This window comes from Erinaceus europaeus, chromosome 10, assembly GCF_950295315.1.
Source record: "Erinaceus europaeus chromosome 10, mEriEur2.1, whole genome shotgun sequence".
NCBI classification, from domain to species: domain Eukaryota; kingdom Metazoa; phylum Chordata; class Mammalia; order Eulipotyphla; family Erinaceidae; genus Erinaceus; species Erinaceus europaeus.
In genome coordinates this window covers 68987390-69005735 of record NC_080171.1, presented here as the reverse complement: position 1 = coordinate 69005735, position 18346 = coordinate 68987390, and the positions used below count along the sequence as shown (strand labels likewise).

The 18346-nt window shown below is 40.5% G+C and overlaps 1 protein-coding gene across 14 annotated transcripts in view; it reads right to left on the bottom strand.

Annotated features, from left to right (window-relative positions):
• Positions 1–18346, bottom strand: part of TRPM3 (transient receptor potential cation channel subfamily M member 3) — a 671125-nt gene that overhangs the window by 349646 nt on the left and 303133 nt on the right. For 13 of the 14 annotated variants that reach the window (XM_060199709.1, XM_060199695.1, XM_060199701.1 and 10 more), the window contains exons 2-3: positions 5539–5618; positions 2260–2464 (exon numbers count right to left, since the gene is read on the bottom strand). In XM_060199709.1, coding sequence (XP_060055692.1) covers positions 2260–2464; positions 5539–5618 — 285 coding nt within the window. Of the gene's footprint in view, positions 1–2259; positions 2465–5538; positions 5619–11072; positions 11119–18346 lie in introns of those variants that run through there. The other variant, XM_016191694.2, reaches the window with a different exon arrangement.

Here is an 18346-nt window from a genome sequence, read left to right as displayed (position 1 = left end):
TTACCTCTGGGCTTGGAGAAGGACAACTGTGGATTCCACTCAGCCACCTCACTAGCCCCATGAAGACAGTAGGTATCCACCTCTGTAATGGTTTCCCTCAGTAAATCCTCCCCTCACTGCCAGCACCTGCAGGGGGCACTTGCATGAGTCTTACTAATGTGTGTGATTCACCCCCATACACTGTGTTGAGGGGTCCCTTGTGACATCCTGTGGGTTTAAGTAAACTCTGCCTTCAAACAGATGAGGAAGTTACCAACCTCCATTTCCCATGGTCCTCTTCTGTTACTATCCCTAACCATTTTGGAGGCCACACACAACAGCCTTTTTCCAATACAGAGCTCAATGTTGGTGTGAATTTTTTTTTTTTTTTTTTTTTAACTAGAGCACTGATCAGCTCTGGCTTACAGTGGTGCAGGGTACAAGGAATTGAACCTGGGACTTTGGACCCTCAGGTCTGAGCCTTTTTTTTTTTTTAATATTTATTCATTCATTTTCCCTTTGTTTTTGCCCTTGTTGTTTTATTATTGTTGTTATTATTGTTGTTGTTATTGATGTCTTAATGTTGGTGTGAATTTATCATGCAGTTTAGAATTAATTTTCTTAGGGAAGAACCATGAGAATAGCTCAGTTAGCCATTCTTATGTGTATGTATGTGTGTAGGGGGCAGGGGATGAGGGCTGAGCCAGGTCCCCCAGTGCACATTCTCCGACTGGAGCTGCTGTGAAGTGGTTTCCCTTGCATTTTGCAGCTTGCTTCTTTAAGCAAAATTTCCTTTCCAAACTCTGTGCCATGCCTGAGCAAAGCAACACTTACTTGCTCTTTCAACCCTTAAAAACACATTTGTTGGAAAATAGCATTCCTACATTTCCATAAACAACTGGAACACATCTTCCTGATGATGTGATGAAAGCTAATAACTCTTAGAAATGTAGATTGTAGGTTTAAAAAAAAAAAAAACAGTTCAATGGGAGAAAAAGCCTGATCCATTTGAATAGCATGATCTAAATTTCTGTCAGAGCAGGGAAGGATCCAGCCTGGGAGGGTTGTTTCTACTTTGAATTGAGAGTAACTACTAGTAAAACAAAACAGAGACCTCAAGATAACGTATCTTCATGGATGAAACCCAGAAGGTGGCAGATAACCCAGGTTGGAAACTGTCTCCCTCTGCCCTGGAATCTTTTCTTTTCTGTTTCTCTCTTTATCTGAAAAAGTTAGTTTGAAGCAGTGAAACCCTTTCAATGACAAAGATGAAAAAAAAGAAAAGAAATTGATATCCTAAATAGTGAATAACGTAATAAATATCAGAAAGTTAGCTGCTATTTTCTAGTGCTGTAGCCCTGAACACTGATAACCACCACTACTCCTAAACCAACTCTTCTTTAAATTTTTTAAAATTAATTCTGGATAGAGACAGAAATTGAGATGGAAAGGGAAATAGAGAGGGAGATATGCACTGCTTGTGAAGCTTACTCCCCCCCACATGCAAGTGGAGACCAAGGACTTGAACCTGGGTCCTTGTACATGGCAACACGTGCGCCAGTGCCTGGCTCCCTGGGCCAACTTGTTCGTTCATAGTCTAGAGAGAGAGAAAGAGTCACCACAGCATGTCCTCACTGCTGATGGAGCTTCTCAAAGTGCTGGTTGGTGGTGTCAGGGCTCAGTCTGGGACACACCCTAAGCAGAGAGCTCCCTCTCCAGCCCCCAGCATCTCTTTGTTATTATTAAAAAAAAACAACAACCTGTCATTGTGTTTGATCTCATACTATTTTTTTCCATTATCATTAAGTTTTAGTCCAACATATTTTTTCCCCATATCATTCCAGCTAAATTTTTAGGGTAGTATTCAGTATGACACTTGGTTGAAAACATAAATCTAGAGGCTGCATGTTACCTGATTTAAGTCCCTGGGAACACTGTGCAACAGGAAAGTTTCCCAAGTATTATAGTATCATTCTTTCTCTTTCTCCCCTTTTCCATATCTGATATTTAGAAAGAAAAATAAGACAAAGTATCCTCTGCAAGAGGTGGAGTCATTCATGTGCCAAGAAGAAAGTAGACTGGCATTTTCCTTTTCTATTTCCACTCAAGAAAGTGAATGCTGCTTTCCCATCTCTCATTATAAAGAGCAAGAGAGGAGACACACAAAGAGGCAAGTGGAACAGGTCTCTCAGTCATGTCATGGCGGCTCCCAGCTCTCCATCACTCCAGCGGAGGAGCCAAGAAAAATGCTGGTGAGCAACAGAGTGGCTGTGTGCTTACCATGGCTTTGTTGGAGTGGCCACCTCCCTGGAACTCAATGGTCCCAAAAGCATCAGTTGGGCTAAGCTGAGTGTGCTTGCTGATGGACCACTTCTCAGACTGGATGTCATTTCGGGAGAGGCGGCTCTCATTCTTCTCATTCTGGAGGACGGAGATGCTGGGAGTGAGGCCCACATGCTGGCCAATCAGACGTCCACAGCAACACCTATAGCACAGATGAGGGGGACATGAATCCCTTGTCTTAATCACCACTGGATCCACCCTTACAACAACGTGCAAGAGAAGCTGACACACATTGCAGGAACTAGTGGGTTGTCTGAAAAATCATGCCTTTTTTTTCATTGCTGCCTGAGCTATCACTGGGGCTTAGTGTCTGCACGGCCAATTCATCACTCCCGGTGGCCATTTCCCCATTTTTCTTTCTTTGATTTGATAGGACAGAGAGAAGTTGAGAGGTAAGGGAAGATAGAGAGACAGAGACGGCTGTAGCTTTGCTTCAGTGCTTGTGAAGCTTATCCCCTGCAGGTGGGGAGCAGGGGCTCAAACCCAGGTCCTCAAGCATGGTAATGTGTACCCTCAACCTGATACACCACCACCCAGCCCCCCAAATTACATACTTTCCCTAGTTTTTTCTATGCAAAAATACATTGTGACTTTTCTGACCAAGCAATAGTAGACTCAGATAACGTGATAGAATCAGGCAAATGGTGAGGTCAGATTTCCTTACTCTTTCCTTTCTTCTCTCCATGTTTCCCTTGGGTAGAGTAAGCAGGTAGAACATTCCTGCCCTGCCCCTCCTCTGACAGCTATGCTGTGCTGCTCAGGATTGGAAACTGTGAGCAAAAACTGTAGGTTTTTCTGCTCCCCCCCCCCCCACACACACACACTAAATCTCACATGAGGGATGCTTGAACTGCTTCAGGGGAGAGAAGTTGAATATAAACACTTACATAAGATATTTCATTAATCTCTGAGTAATAACCTAAATGTTAAATTGACATTCACTGTCAAATATCCAATTCTTAGAGTAAAAATTTTCAGGTTCAAGAGTTCCTAAAGAAACAATGGAAAATAATTCAGGAGCTCTGTGGAGATTTAAAAATGCATCCTGTCTCAGGAAAATGTCCCTCATTCTTGACTACTACTATTAGTCATTGCACTGATAACAGAGGTACCATTTCATTCACCACAAATAACATGGCAAACACTTTATGTAGACTTCAACTTTACAATATTAAAATCCCATAATTTGACTAGGGTTACACATTAGTCTCTATTTTAATATTTAGTATACTTCTTTCATATAAAATAGCAAGGGTTTCAGAAGAGGAAGAGAAGCCAGAGTATCATTTTGGTACATGCAGCATTGGGGATCAAACTGGGGAACTGAGGTATGCAAGTCTGGTGGTCTACCCACTGAGATATTTCTTTTTTTTATTGTTGTTGCAGTTATTGTTGTAGTTATTGATGTCGTCGTTGTTGAATAGGGCAGAGAAAAACGGAGTGAGGAGGGGAAGACAGAGGGGGAGAGAAAGACAGACAACTGCAAACCTGCTTCACCGCCTGTGAAGTGACTCCCCTCCAAGTGGGAAGCCAGGGGCTTGACCCAGGATTCTTGCTGGTCCTTGCACTTGGCACCACATGCGCTTAACCCACTGTGCTAACCGTCCAACCCTCTCCCACTGAGCTATTTTCTTACTCACTATAGTCTGTAATTTAAATCACTTTACTTCATTGCCTTTTCATAAAGGCATTTCTAGGTACTTATATCCCAAAGAGTGGGATCAGTACCTAGCCACTGATCTTTAGAAAGCTATTGTAAGGGGAGTTGGGTGGTAGCGCGGGTTAAGCGCACGTGGTGCAAAGTGCAAGGTCCAGTGTAAGGATCTCAGTTCAAGCCCCCGGCTCCCCACCTGCAGGGGAGTTGTTTCACAGGCGGTGAAGCAGGTCTTCAGGTGTCTATCTTTCTCTCCCCTTCTCTGTCTTCCCCTCCTCTCTCCATTTCTCTCTGTCCTATCCAACGACGATGACATCAATAACTACAACAATAAAAAACAAGGGCAACAAAAAAGGGAATAAATAAATAATATACATATATAAAAGAAACCTATTGTAAATTACTAAGACTGATTTGATAGGAAGGTTGGTACTCTTGGTTGGTAATCCATTAGGAATCTGACTTAAAAATGTTTTTTTAGAGCTAATAAGAACACTCAGGAAGGTGCCTGGTGTGCTATACATGCAACCCAGGTTCAAGTTTATCTCCCTCTGCACTGAAGGAGCTCTGTTGTGTTTTTTTTCCTCTCTACATCTATCTGAAACAAACAAAAAAAACAAAAGTCTCAAAGCAGTGAAGCTCATGTAACAACAAGAGGAAAATTGAAAGATTTTTTTTCTTTTTCTTTTTAATTTGGCAAGATAGAAATTGAGAGTAGAGGAAGAGCTACAAAGAGTTGCCTGCAGGGAGTTGGGCTGTAGTGCAGCGGGTTAAGCGCAGGTGGCGCAAAGCACAAGGACGGGCATAAGGATCCCGGTTCGAACCCCGGCTCCCCACCTGCAGGGGAGTTGCTTCACAGGCGGTGAAGCAGGTCTGCAGGTGTCTGTCTTTCTCTCCCCCTCTCTGTCTTCCCCTCCTCTCTCCGTTTCTCTCTGTCCTATCCAACAACAACAACAACAACAACAACAATAATAACTACAACAATAAAACAACAAGGGCAACAAAAGGGAATAAATAAATAAAAAATAAAATATTAAAAAAAAAAAGAGTTGCCTGCAGCACTGCTTCACCACTCATAAAGTTTCTGTCCTGCAACCAGGGTAGTTTGAATCCTGATTCTTGCACATGATAACGTGTGTGCTCAGCCTTGCACACCACTTCCCTCTGCCTCCCCCCAAACTATTTTTCAATATAGAAAAGTGTGTGCATACAAGCTAAGCATTTTGACAAAATTTTCAAAGGGAAAACCAATAACTATCCAATACCCCATTCTTTTAGACATTAATTCCTTACACAACAGGACATCTGTTACCCTATCAATATATGAACCTTTAGAGAATTAACAAGAGTAGTTTACTGGTAGGACTCTCAAGTGGTGTCAGAGAATTAACAGGTAGGACATTTTATAAAACTTACGCACGCTATGAAAATATCCAAGACCAATTAAGAAAATCTTAATTTGACAGTGAGTTCTTTCATGCAATGAAAAACTACTATAGTTTTTCTCCTATTTATAACCACTACTTCATGCTCTTGATACTTTATAAACAGAGAAAGATTACCTATGGGGGTCTTTGGTGCTGGGTATGATGTGAACACATTCTCTTTTATAAAATGCTCTTTCTATCCAGGATTTCTGAGCCTGAAAAACAGAGAAAAAGTAAAATAACCTTTAAATATTTTTTGCTGGGACACAGTTTCATAATCATATTATACATAAGTATCTCATAAGTTGAGCTGAAATTGTGTTTACTCCACATGTAAATGAAGCATATTCCAAAATCAATTATTCCCAAGATAGGTTATTTAATATTCTAATATTGAAAGTTAATGGAAAATATCATAACAAAAGTGTCAGTGATGGGACCATATTCATATTGATTGTTTGGAGCCCAGAAAGGTGATGCTATTTACAGAGAAAGTGGAGAACATTGAGCAGTATGTTTATAAACCTGTACATAACAAGGATTTAGCTGTGTGAGGAGATATAGCTAAATGACTGTAAAATTTTCCTGGCTGACACTTCTATTAGATTTCCCTTATAAAATACAAGTAAAACAAGGAAGGTATTACACAACCTCAAAGTCCTAATCCATCACCATGCTTCTTCTCAAACTCAAATTAGTAGTGCTTTAGTGGGAAAAAGAAAATGGAAACATAAAGAAGATAAATGTCTTCATCATACTACAAAATTTCACAGTTAATGGATAACACATTATATTCTTTGCAGCCTGAATACATTCAAGCACAGAAAATACAGCTTTTTAGAAGGGGTGTTGATGGGACTTTCCCCCAGAAATCCCACTGCTGGGATTGGATTAGGTTCTCAGAAGGAGAAAGGATATTCCGGCAAATAGTACCATTTTAGTTTTAAAGCAGAGTACCCATACTGACATCCTTTCACCCCTGCTCACCCTCTACTTTTTAATCAGTGAGTGAGTAGGAGCAGACTCTCCCTCAAAATCCTGGAAGTGACTCAGAGGACTTCTTCTCTAAGCACTGATGAGAAGTTGCTAGAGCAACAACCTATGGTGCTATTTATCTGTGGTGCCATCTTCTCTCTATCCCGGTATTAGGGCAGAAATCTTATTCCAGGGTCAAACACAGCTGAAATGTTTACCTGCAGGTCTTGGTAACTGGTGTTAGCTGCTATTGTCCCTTTTCATTAGTGATAAATGACTTTGACTGAGTTGGGGACCCAGCTGTATAAGCCACGTGAAAGTCTGCTTTGCCCTCAACTCTTAAAAAAATTTTTTTTTTATATTTGTATATTTTCCCTTTTGTTGTCCTTGTTGTTTAACATTGTTGTGGTTATTATTGTTGTTATTGATGTTGTTGTTGTTGGATAGGACAGAGAGAAATGGAGAGAGGAGGAGGTGGGGAACCGGGGGCTAGAACCGGGATACTTAAGCCGGTCCTTGCACTTTGCACCATGTGTGCTTGACCCGCTGCGCCACCGCCCGACTCCCTGCCCTCAACTCTTTAATCACATCCCTCTCTCATCTTTCATAGTGGAACACAGGCAAATGTGTAGCACTGATGACAATGGTTTTCTAATCCCCATGACAGTTCACATTTTAAAAGTCACTACGTGGTGAGGGTGGGGGGCAGACTTGAAGTGCAGCTGTTGCTAAATGATCACACTCAGGTCATCAAATTTCGGTGTCTATGCTTTGTCCTCAGAAAAAGGAGTATCCTGCCTGTGAGATGGGGTGAGGGGTTCTGTATGCTCACACCACAAATGGCATCATGCATGTTCACTAGCAAAGGTTTTTCATCTCAAATGTATAGGAAAAGCCAATGGCTCCAAAGGAGCCCAGCAGCATGGATAACTATACTTTGTAACAGGCCTATAATTTAAACTACTCCCAAGCTGTGATTCCTGGACACTGAATGCCTTCATTGATAACATCTCTTGGCAGAAAGACAAAAGAAAAGACAAAAATGTTTCTTACTGAACATCTGACACCAGCTCTCCCTACACCTTGGGGAGCTGAAAAAGGAGCGGGGGGATACTTTCCTGTTCTTGCTCTGGCTCCCTTTTGGCTCCTGTGCAACTGGATCTTTGAAGGGGAATCTTTGGTAGTTTTAAGGAGTGCTGATCCTCACTTCCTGAGCTATCAATCAGGAATGGCTGTGTCCCAGGCTTGCAGTTAGAGAAAGTGGTGTCATAGGGGCAGGGCTCTGCAGTGTGAATAGTCACTTATTTTCCCTGGTTCTTGGGTTTCTTCCTCTCTAAAATGGGCACAACTAGAACACACAACATCCAAATTTGCTGTTATTTGGGTGTCAGGCTTTTATTTCTGGAAGAGGAAGTAGCCATGATTTGGCTCTATTCTTTAAAGTTGGGGTAAGAGAACACTGTGAAAGTCATGTTTAATGAGATAAGCCAAAAAGAGAAGGATGGATACCAAATGATCTCACTCAAGGTGGAACTTAAAAAACAAGAACAAAAAAAAGAAAGCACAAAATAAAACTTGGACTGGGTAGGGTGTATTGCACCAAAGCAAAGGACTCTGGGGAATGGGGAAGGGGTAGGGGGGGGTTGAGAAGGACCTAAGTTGCGAGTGAGAGTGTTTTGCAGACATCTATCATGGGAAAATGTGCAATTGTAGCCATGTATCAGCAACTGTACTGTAAACTGTTAGTACTCCCAGTAAAGTAGTAATAAAAAAAAAAAAGAAAGAAAGAAATTGCTGTGGTAGATCTGATCTAGATTGAATTCACTTTACCTTGAGGAAGATTCTCCTACAGATGACTTGGTTTGCTCCTAACACATATAACAATTTTAAACTTCCCTGAGGACCATCACAGCTCTTCTGTAGAGTTGCTATATGAAGCAAAATAGATGGTTCTGAGAAAGCACCTGACACGGAGAAATTACTCAGGAGGTAGCAACATTGCCTAACTTTTCTTTATATTATGTATTTATTTTTAAGTTGTATTTATCTTAGATTTGATAGGACAAAAGGAAACAGAGGGGAGAGGAAAAGAGAGAAATACCTGTAGCAATGCTTATGAAGCTTGCCCCCACAATCTCATTGCAAAACTTTTCTTAAGGGTTTGTAATATGATGGAATTGTATGATATATGTATTATCTTTAGGGATCCTCATACAAACCCTGTGAAGAAATCACTAATTATCCATCTTATCAAAAGTCAAGGCCAGTGTAGCAAGTGAGTTGTAAATCCAGTTTGAACTTGAGCAATATGATCCCAGAGTTCATATGCTCACCCACCACTAAATTGCCTCTTCAAATGAGAATGGATGGATATGAAATATTATCATTCTAGGCAGTGCCCTCTGGGTATGCCTGGGAGTTCCTAGTCTTTGGGCAGAGTTAGAATTATGGAAATGTGTCTTAGGGTCAGTTCACACTTGCATCTCAACCTTCTTCCTTTCCTCCTTCCAGGCCCTATGAGTGGATAAGTGAACACCTTTTCTCTCTGTTCTTCTCCTCTTCTTGGAGTAATGGATCAGGATGGGCTATTTAGAAGAAAATAATATGATTCAGCTATTAAGAATGATGAATTAACCTTCTTAACCTCATCTTGGTCGAACTGGAAGGAATCAGGGTGAGTGAGATAAGCCAAAAAGATGAATATAGGATGATTCCACTCATAGAAGTTGAGAAATAAGAACAGAAGGGAAAACACAAAGTAGAACTTGGATTGGGTTTGGTGTATTGCACCAAAGTAAAGGACTCTGGGGTATGGGGAAGAAGAGAGTGACTTTCAGGTCCCAGTGCATGATGGTGGAGGATCTAGGCAGGAGCAAAGAATGTTTTGCAGAAAAGTGAGAAAAGTTACACACGTACCAACAACTATATTTACTGTAAACCATGATCCCCATTAAAAAAGTAAGCAAAAATAATTCAAAAAAAATTTTTTACAAAGAAGAGAATATGGACAATGGGAGGAAAAGAAGGGAGGGGATCACCACAGGGATCCCAGTTTCAACATGGAAATTCCTGAAAGTTTTGATCAGATGGTATGTAGTAAGAGTGATTACAGCTGGATTGCTAGGTTGTTTGCCTTTAATTATAAAGTAACATGGCGTGTGTGCAGCAGAGCAGTCAAATTACCTTTTTAAAGGTGAAAATTCCCCCTCATGTTTAGCAAAATAGCTGAATTTCTATTTCATAATATTAGAAAATCAATTATCTTCCTTTCATGGCACAGAAATTTGTAACGGGTGGGGAAGAAGTCTAGGCAGGAAAAAAATAACCTTTTAAAAATCTTTCTATAATTCATAGCTAGATTTTCTTAGAAAATAAGAGTATACTATATAATAGTATATAAAACACATGGAGTAGGCATTTTACAAATATCATTATTTACTCTGTTCCATTGTTGGTTTTGCATTATTAAGCTTTTATTCAGGCCTTTAGTGAGGATAGATATTAGATTTTAAACTTATTTTCATTTGATAGGGCATATTTGATGTATAATCATGGTTTTTCTTGTTCCCTAAACTAATTCCTTTTTTCTTTTGATTGAAGACTTTAAACTGCTCTGTGTGAAGCTTTTCTACTCAGCTTCAATATCCAACTAAGTTAATGTGGAATGACTACCCTTTGTTAGCAAGCATGAAATAGTTTTGATATGCCATGTTTCTTGCTGACCTTTCAGTCCTCTTCTAAACCTCAATAGACAGTATGTCCTAAAGTCTGTTCTTATTAAATATGCTTCGAAAGTCTCATGTTCTCTTAGAAAAGATGATTTCTACTGGCTCTTAGAAAAGCAGGTGTGTACATTCTTTTACAAAGATAGAAAGAAAGACCAGAGAGTCATGACTGGGCCTGTGAAAGGCTATTTTCTTTCCTGTCTTTCCAGATTATCAGTCATGTGTAGTGTGTAATGGGGGAAGTGTTTTTCACAGGATAATAATTAAAGGACAGCTTATTCAAAACAGAAATGAGGACATTCAGATTCAGAACAAAGTGCAATGATTCTCCCTGAAGAAAACTAAGTGCTCACTTTGAAACGCAAATGCACAGTCACCAAGACATCAAAAGAATAGAAACTTAAACACAAACCAAAAGTAAACATTTTCCCTAAGAAGAAAATACAAGTCATTCCATTGAAGCAGGTCTCAACTCTTTCACAAAGACTGTATTTCAAACATCAGTTCCTGCAAACTACCCTGACCCTTCTTAGTACTTAGTCCTCACTAACTACAGAATTAAAGAGCTTCAGAGAAAGTGTATTCAACCCAGCCCCAGGTAGCTTTGGAAAGTGCTATCACAATTCACCCTTGAGCAGGGGCAGGTGGACAGAAGGACAACACAGGTTAATCATCATCAGGTCAGAAATTTTACAGGTTTCTGTAAAAAAAAAACTTTACAGGGACAAACTACAAGCACATTTCACTGGGCTCCTCCTTTTCAGACATTGCCGTCTCAAATGTGTACCTTATCTTACTCAGAATGAAACACCAAGAGGTACAAAAGGTACAGAATATCTACAGTCCTTTGATTTTCTTGCCTTTTGCTTTCCCTCCACACCTCTCTGAACAGTCCTTTGGCCTTTCTCTAGAACCCTGGATCCAGAACTGGGGATGAAATAAAAGAAAAGTGAATTGAAATCATTTTACCTGAGTGCTGGCTAGGTGGAGGCCCAGGCAGCCAGTCTCACGAGCAGCTCAGCTCCTGTTGCTTTCATTTTGCTGCCACAGGGGCTGGTCATCCCGTTAATAATGCTCTTAGGACTGACCGCCCACCGGAAAAAAAAAAGTCCCTTGCCTGGCTCTTCCCCCAAGAGACATTTCAAGTCAGCAATGAACTTGGGCAGATTAGCCCCTTGGAATGTGCTGCTGCGGGATTAGCCTCCCTAAGAGTCTGCTGGACATTCCCGCACAGCCCTCAAACACTGCCCAGTTTTGAACAACTAATCTGATTCCAGAAGACAAACAAATCCCCAGAGAGATCAGATTTAACTGGCACAAGTCCTGACAGGCTCCCCGACCCCCCTCCCCCGCGTTTCCCTTTTTCATTTTCAGAGCAAGAGAGTTTTTGAAAGTGTGATAAGGTGTTCTGAGTTCTGAAAAGTTCAACTTTGCAAAGCAAATCCTACTCAAGTAATAGTGGATAAATTCTCCCAGTGGTTTAAATACACTAGTGGCATTGTTCCTCTGTTTTTAAAGAATGGGATGATAGCACATTTTTTTTAACCTGCTAAAAATGCTAAATGTTTTAAGAAAAGTAGCTCCTAAACAGGAGTCCAAGAGGGAGAGAGTTGGAATTTGTCAGTCACCCTCTACAATTTCTAGAATGTCAAACAACAACAATAAAACTCAGAATAACACTTGTTATTCTGTTGCTCCCCACTAATTACATTCCTGTCATCAGAAATTTCGACTTTCTGTTTCCTGATATATATATATATATATTTTCAAAGAGCAGTTAACACTACAGAGTACAGGCACAGACTAAAAGAAGTGCCACAATAGAGAGGCTGGCTCATGAAACAGACTCTTTCAACTAGCATCTAAGAGGACTTTTTTTTTTGGGGGGGGGTTGTTTGTATTGGTTTTGGTCCTTTCCTAGGCATCACCACTCAGGGCTGACTTTTTCAGAGATAGAGAAAGAAATCACAGCACTGAAGATTCTTTCAAGGCAGTGGGGGCTGGGTTTGAACTTGGGTCTCATACATGGCAAAGCATATTATCCAAAGGAGCTTTTGGGGGGGGGGGCAATAGCAGTGTCATTGTTGTTTTTTAATCTATTTATTTAGTCACCAGGATTATTATTAAGATTCATCACCTGCAAAACTTCATCATCCCTAGCAGCCATGTCTTTCCCCTTCCTCTCATTCCTTCCTCCCTCCCTTTCTTCTTTCCTTCTTTTGATAGAGACTGCTTATAAAACTTCCTCCCTACAGGTGGGTGTCGGGTTGCATCACGGGGGAGAAAGAAGAGACCAGGAACTCGTGGTGGAGCAGGAACGCAAATCTTTATTCACATGGACACCCCAGAATTGGGTGTGAGCACAGCAGTTCAGACCATGTGGAGCTAGTAAAATGGCCACCTCCCACTATGCCCACCAGCCCTTCTCCAGGTCAGGTCGCAGAAGAGAAAAGAGCAAAGAGAGTGAAAGTGGAAACAGGAGAGGCTTTTATGGGAGAATTCTGGAAGTGGCAAGTCGGGATGGGATTGGCTAGGAAAGGGGGTGGAGAGAGGCAAAAGGCATGTTGGAAAGGTGCAAGCATCCTTAGCAACTGCTGCAATGGTTTTAACTGAATTAGCAATACCCTGAGAGGGTAACGTCATGGAGATCTGTAAATAATACTTGCATGGAAATATAGTGGTTTGTGGGCCTTACCAATATTCGACCACATCTGCACAATTTCCCAACAGTGGGAACCTGGGTGCTTGCATGTGGTAACATGTATTTTCTACTGGGTGTGCTGCCTCCTGGCCCCCATAGCAGTTTTTTATTTTTAAAACTCATGAGCAAATTGGAGAGAGAAACAGCTCAAAATCAACAAGACAACAGCATTTTTCAAGTGGCTGTATGAGCACTTCAACTCCAAAGGACTTCTCTGCCCACAGAGAGGTGTCAGAGGAGGGCTGTGGTGTCCATGACCCTCTTTGTGGGCTGTATTCCTGCGAAGGCTCCTTCTCCACCACAGTCTTGCCCTCAGAATGTCCAGCATGTGTCCTCTGGCCCCCTACTGAAGGTCACAGCATGAGGGTATTGCTTATTGCAAACTTGGATCAGAAACATAGCTTTCCCCTTATCTATCTCAGGGTGTTCTCTCCTCTACATCCCCACGTTTTCTAACCTTTCCCTTCACCAAGGTTTCCCCAGAGACAATAAATGATAAACTCTGTGAAAATCATATGGGGCCCTTGCAGACCATGAAAAAACAAACAAACAACAACAAAAAAAACTTGACCTGCTTTTGGATGCTGGCTACAAAAATAAGAGGTAGGGAGTTGGGCAGTAGCAAAGCGCAAGGACCAACGTAAGGATCCCAGTTCGAGCCCCTGGCTCCCCACCTGCAGGGGAATCACTTCACAAGTGGTGAAGCAGGTCGGCAGATGTCTATCTTTCTCTCCCCCTCTCTGTCTTCCCCTCCTCTCTCCATTTCTTTCTGTCTTATCCAACAACAATGACATCAATAATAACTACAACAATGGCAACAAAAGGAAATAAGTAAATAAATAAATATAAAAAAATATTTAAAAAATATAAAAAAAGAGGTAGTAATACCAAGCATGTGTTCTGAGGGTTAGGTCTCTATCACAAAGTATAGAGATAGATGTTCATTGTAGTGTTACATGGCACAAAGAAACTAGGAACAAATTGGAAGGCCATCACTGTGAGGCTGATCAAACTCTGGTTCATGTCATCAGATGATCTTAATCAAGTTCCTGAAAATAAGTTGCATAGAGAAATATACACATTCAGGCTGTTTTATAGGAAAAGCAAGCTATAAAACATTAAGTGAAGATACACAGGGATCTACTGAAGTGGGGGGATTTTTTGCTTTTGCTTTTCCTTATTTTGTGACATTTTCCCTCTAACCATATGTATGTAATCAGAAGATTTCCATATATATTTTTTCCATGTGTAAGCTCTGCCTTATGAAAACAAGAAGTTGCTTGGAAAAAGTTCAGGAAGTGAATTAGGATGAATTTAGTTCAAAGAGGGCTCAGTGGGCAGCATTTGGAGAAGAAAATTCTACACTGTTCATGGTGACTTTCTACAGTCTGAGGTGGGGAAGAGAAAGCAAAGAGAAACAGATAAGAGATGAGGACTGAAGAAGATTTGTGAGCCTAACTGAATTAGTTATAATCTTTTCAGTGTAAACAAATATATAGTCAACAGAACCATGGACATCTTAAATAGGGCGGGGGGGGGGGGGAAGCTCCAGGTAAAGTCAGCACAGCAATTGTTTCATTGGAGGTCACAAATGAGCTTCAGGGCCTTTGATTTGAGGAGATAATTAGTTCCAAAGAGACTTGCTGCTCTGGGCCGCATTGTCCAGACGGATCTTTGAAAATCTTGTGTATCACCCAACAATGCAACTCCTGACAGGCTATATTACCAGTCTTTAGTCTAGGGAGAATTCCATTTGAATACTAAGGAGAGGAAAGCACCATGTAATATGAGCTGTCTTTATTCTTCATCCTGATCTCTGCCTAGAAGCTTCCTCTCTCCATTCATCAGAAAAATCACACTCAAGTAGAATATACTAAAAAGTTCCCATAGATACAGAACTAAGAAAAAATATGACATCAAGCTTTCTACAAAAACTAGATTTTGACAGGAGACATGTATATTTCATTATTATGAAAATGTCCAAAGGACTTTTTTGTCCTGCAAGGTCCACATTTGATAACAAATGCATATGTTACTAGTGGCGTAAACAAACACTTTTTATAAAGGGCCATATGGTAGACATTTTGCCCTCTTTGAAAGCTGCCTGATATTTGCTGCAATGTTCATTTCAACTCTGCTATTACAGCACAGAAGTAGACATAGGTGAGACATAAATAAATGGACATGGGGGGGTGGGCAATGGTACACCTGATTAAGTGCAGTGTTATCATGCACAAGGACTGGGGTTCGAGCCCCCAATCCCCACATGCAGGTAGGGAGATGCTTCATGAGCAGTGAAGCAAGGTCTGCAGGTGTCTGTCTTTCTCTGTTCCTCTCTATCTTCCCTTGCCCATTTCAATTTCTCTATGTCTTATAAAAAATGGTCACCTTTAGAAGTGGAATTACAGTGCCCCAGTAATAACCCTGATGGCAGTAAAAAATAAATAGGCATGATTATATTCCAGTAAAACAGGTAGTGAGCTGGAACTGCTGTGTGCTGATCAACCTCTGGTCTAGGAAAAGGAGATCTTAAGAACAGGAAGCCTCACTAGCTTATCTTGGCTCTTCCTCAGACATGCTAGGCAAGTCAGAGCTCACTTTTGCTCTCACTGTCCCTTCTTCTTATTCAGAACATTTCTGAAAAGCTTTCCCCTCCCAGTCCCTCAGAACATCCAACTACTGCAAGATCTTCCTAGACCTTCTATCTAAAGTCAACCCACATCATTCTAATGTGTTTCCTACCAATAATAAGGGGTACAGACAAAAGCCAATCACAAAAAGACAATGTCAGATAATGAGAAGGGCTGGGAAGGAAGGAAACAAAAAAATATAAGTTCCTGAGGGCTGTGACTCTTACTGTTGTCAACTCAGTGTCTTGAACTCTGTTCATGGCACATGTACAGGAAGCTAAGACACAGCATTTGATAAACTTGCACATTAATTCAAGGTGGCAAAATGACATCAGATAGACCCAAGCTCCCTAAGGGGGAGTTAGGATGGCACCCAGTGACTTTAAAGAAAAAAAAAAACATTTATTTATTAGTGAGAAAGATAGGAGGAGAGAGAAAGAGTCAGACATTATAGTGGTAAATGTGCTTTCAGGGACTGAACTAGGGACCTCATGCTTGAAAGTCCAATGCTTTTTCCACTACACCACCTCCCAGGTCATTGAATGGCCATTTAAAAAAAAATAGTTGAGCTCCTATTAATATATAATGGGTTATTCATAAAGTCACAACATATTTTTTTTCTATGCAAAATGTGTCATAACTTTCCTGAAAACCCACTACTATGCAAGCAATGGTCAAACCTGCATTTTAACAAATAATATTGCTTGGGATAAACAGTTTCCTTTCTAGGATTAGGAAAAATGAGTCCATAAAATGTTTAACAGAAATTATTCACAGGTAAATGCCATGTCATATGCCGAAACTCATGATATCACAATTTTGACAGTTCCAATCCTAACACTAAAGTGCATCTTAAAATATAATATAGTAGTTTTCACATAGAGGAGTAAATTAAATATTAAAATTATAATAATAAAAAAGCTGCAAGAGTAAGGTTTGATATAGTTCTCAAGAACCAGAGATGTAAAGTGATGAATTCTCTGCTAAAAAGCAGTATCAAAATGGCAATATCAGCACCCAACTAGTGACCGGAAGGCTTTTCTGTATTTATGAAGTTTGTGCTCGAGGGAATATAACCTTATTGCCAAGTAAATGCAAAGCTATCCTTTAAGAATTGTGATTAGGAGATAACTCCTTAGGTTTTTTATCTACTGCGCCACCTCCTAGGCTTCTATGTTTTTAAGAGTAAACTTTTATGAGACCTGATATCTTACTTTCAAATTTTCAACTGAAAGATAAATGTATACACACACACACACACACACACACACACACACACACATCGGGCTGAGCTTCATTGATGGGAGACAGACGACCCGGGACTGATGGCTGGGTTGTATGCAGTATCTCTTTATTCATGCAGGACGCAGCACAATCTATACCAAGCTAAGCTAAAACTAAAGTACCGTAAAACTCACAATGCTGTCTTTATATGTACTTGCCAAGTAGGGTGGAAACAGGACGTGACATAGAGAAGTTGGAGAGAAAAGTGACTGGTGAAAATCAGAGTGTGACAAGGAGAGGGGGCGGAGCAAAAACATATCATGAACCAGTGGGGATTGAACCAATGTCCTGCAGTGGTTATGTAAATAGAATACAGTGGTTATGTAAATAGAATGAAGTGGTTATGTAAATAGAATAGTGTTAAGCAGGGGGGATTAAACCAAATGAAACAGAAGAGAATTTTAGAAGTATACCAACAATTCCCCCTTTCTTTTTAACTAATGGCCATAGTATCAAGATTGTGGGGTGAACAGAAACCTATATCATACAGGCGTTTTCAAAAGAACTGGCATAAGACATGGAAAACAAAATAGGCAAGCAGCAATAACCAGTGTGATGCCAAGGGGAACATTTCTTGCCTCAAAGGGCAAGGCCTAGCAGGCGAAAGGGCATTTCTTGCCTCTGGGAGCGCTTCATGCCTCTGGGGGCATCTCTTGCCTCAAAGGGTGTTTCCTACCTCTGTGGGCATAACCTAATAAGGAGGGAGAGTTTTCTGTCTCTGGGGACAGAGCCTGCAGGCGAAGGGACATGGTCTATAAAGTCTCAAGGCAATTGGCTGAAGTTAGTCTTTGAGAAACACAGCAGCATGTACCAGTAAGTCCGATGGAAGTGTCAGTCCAAAGTAGATGACCACAGAAGAAATGCCAGGGGATGAAACGCTGCACGTCTGTCTCGATGGGGAATGTCGGCCACCAGAATTCTGCTTTTCTGTAGAGAGTGATCTTTGGAGTCTGTGAATCTGTTTCTTCAGATCGTGTCAGGTCACATCATGGTTTTCGGGGGATGGCTGTAATTGTGGGTGATGTCAGAGGTCAGGGGTCCAAGATGGATTTCTGGGGATTCTATATGAGCAGATGCTTCTTTATGCAAAGGTTTGTCATAGCTGTAGTCAATTACTTATGAAAAAACTTTGTAACAACTTAGAAGTTTACTACAATTGATAACTCAATGATTATAATTGGTTTAGATATCTTTATAATTTCGTGTAAAGGTCATCTTATGTGACCTCATGTAGCAGTCTCTATATAGCAAATTTTTCATACCAAATTTAAGTCACATATATTGATTCTTAACTATTTTTACATTGGGTTTTTAAGCAAACTCAGGTTACTAGAGTTAACACATTTTAGTGACAACTTTTTTTTTTGTACATTTACAATGTCAGATTGATGCCAAATTTGTTGTGGATTAATTTCCACAAGATAGCTTACAGGACATTTTTGGGGGCCCTCCAAAAATGTCTTGTATAGAGGATTTGTATTTTAACTTAGGAGATGATGAATTGTCACATTGAATATTTATAGAGTTTTACCTTAAACACTCAGTTACTTTAATGAATTGATTTTACCTCTTCTCGTAAGAATGTAGCTTCAAAGTTACAATTTAACCGTTAATTTAATGTTTACCAA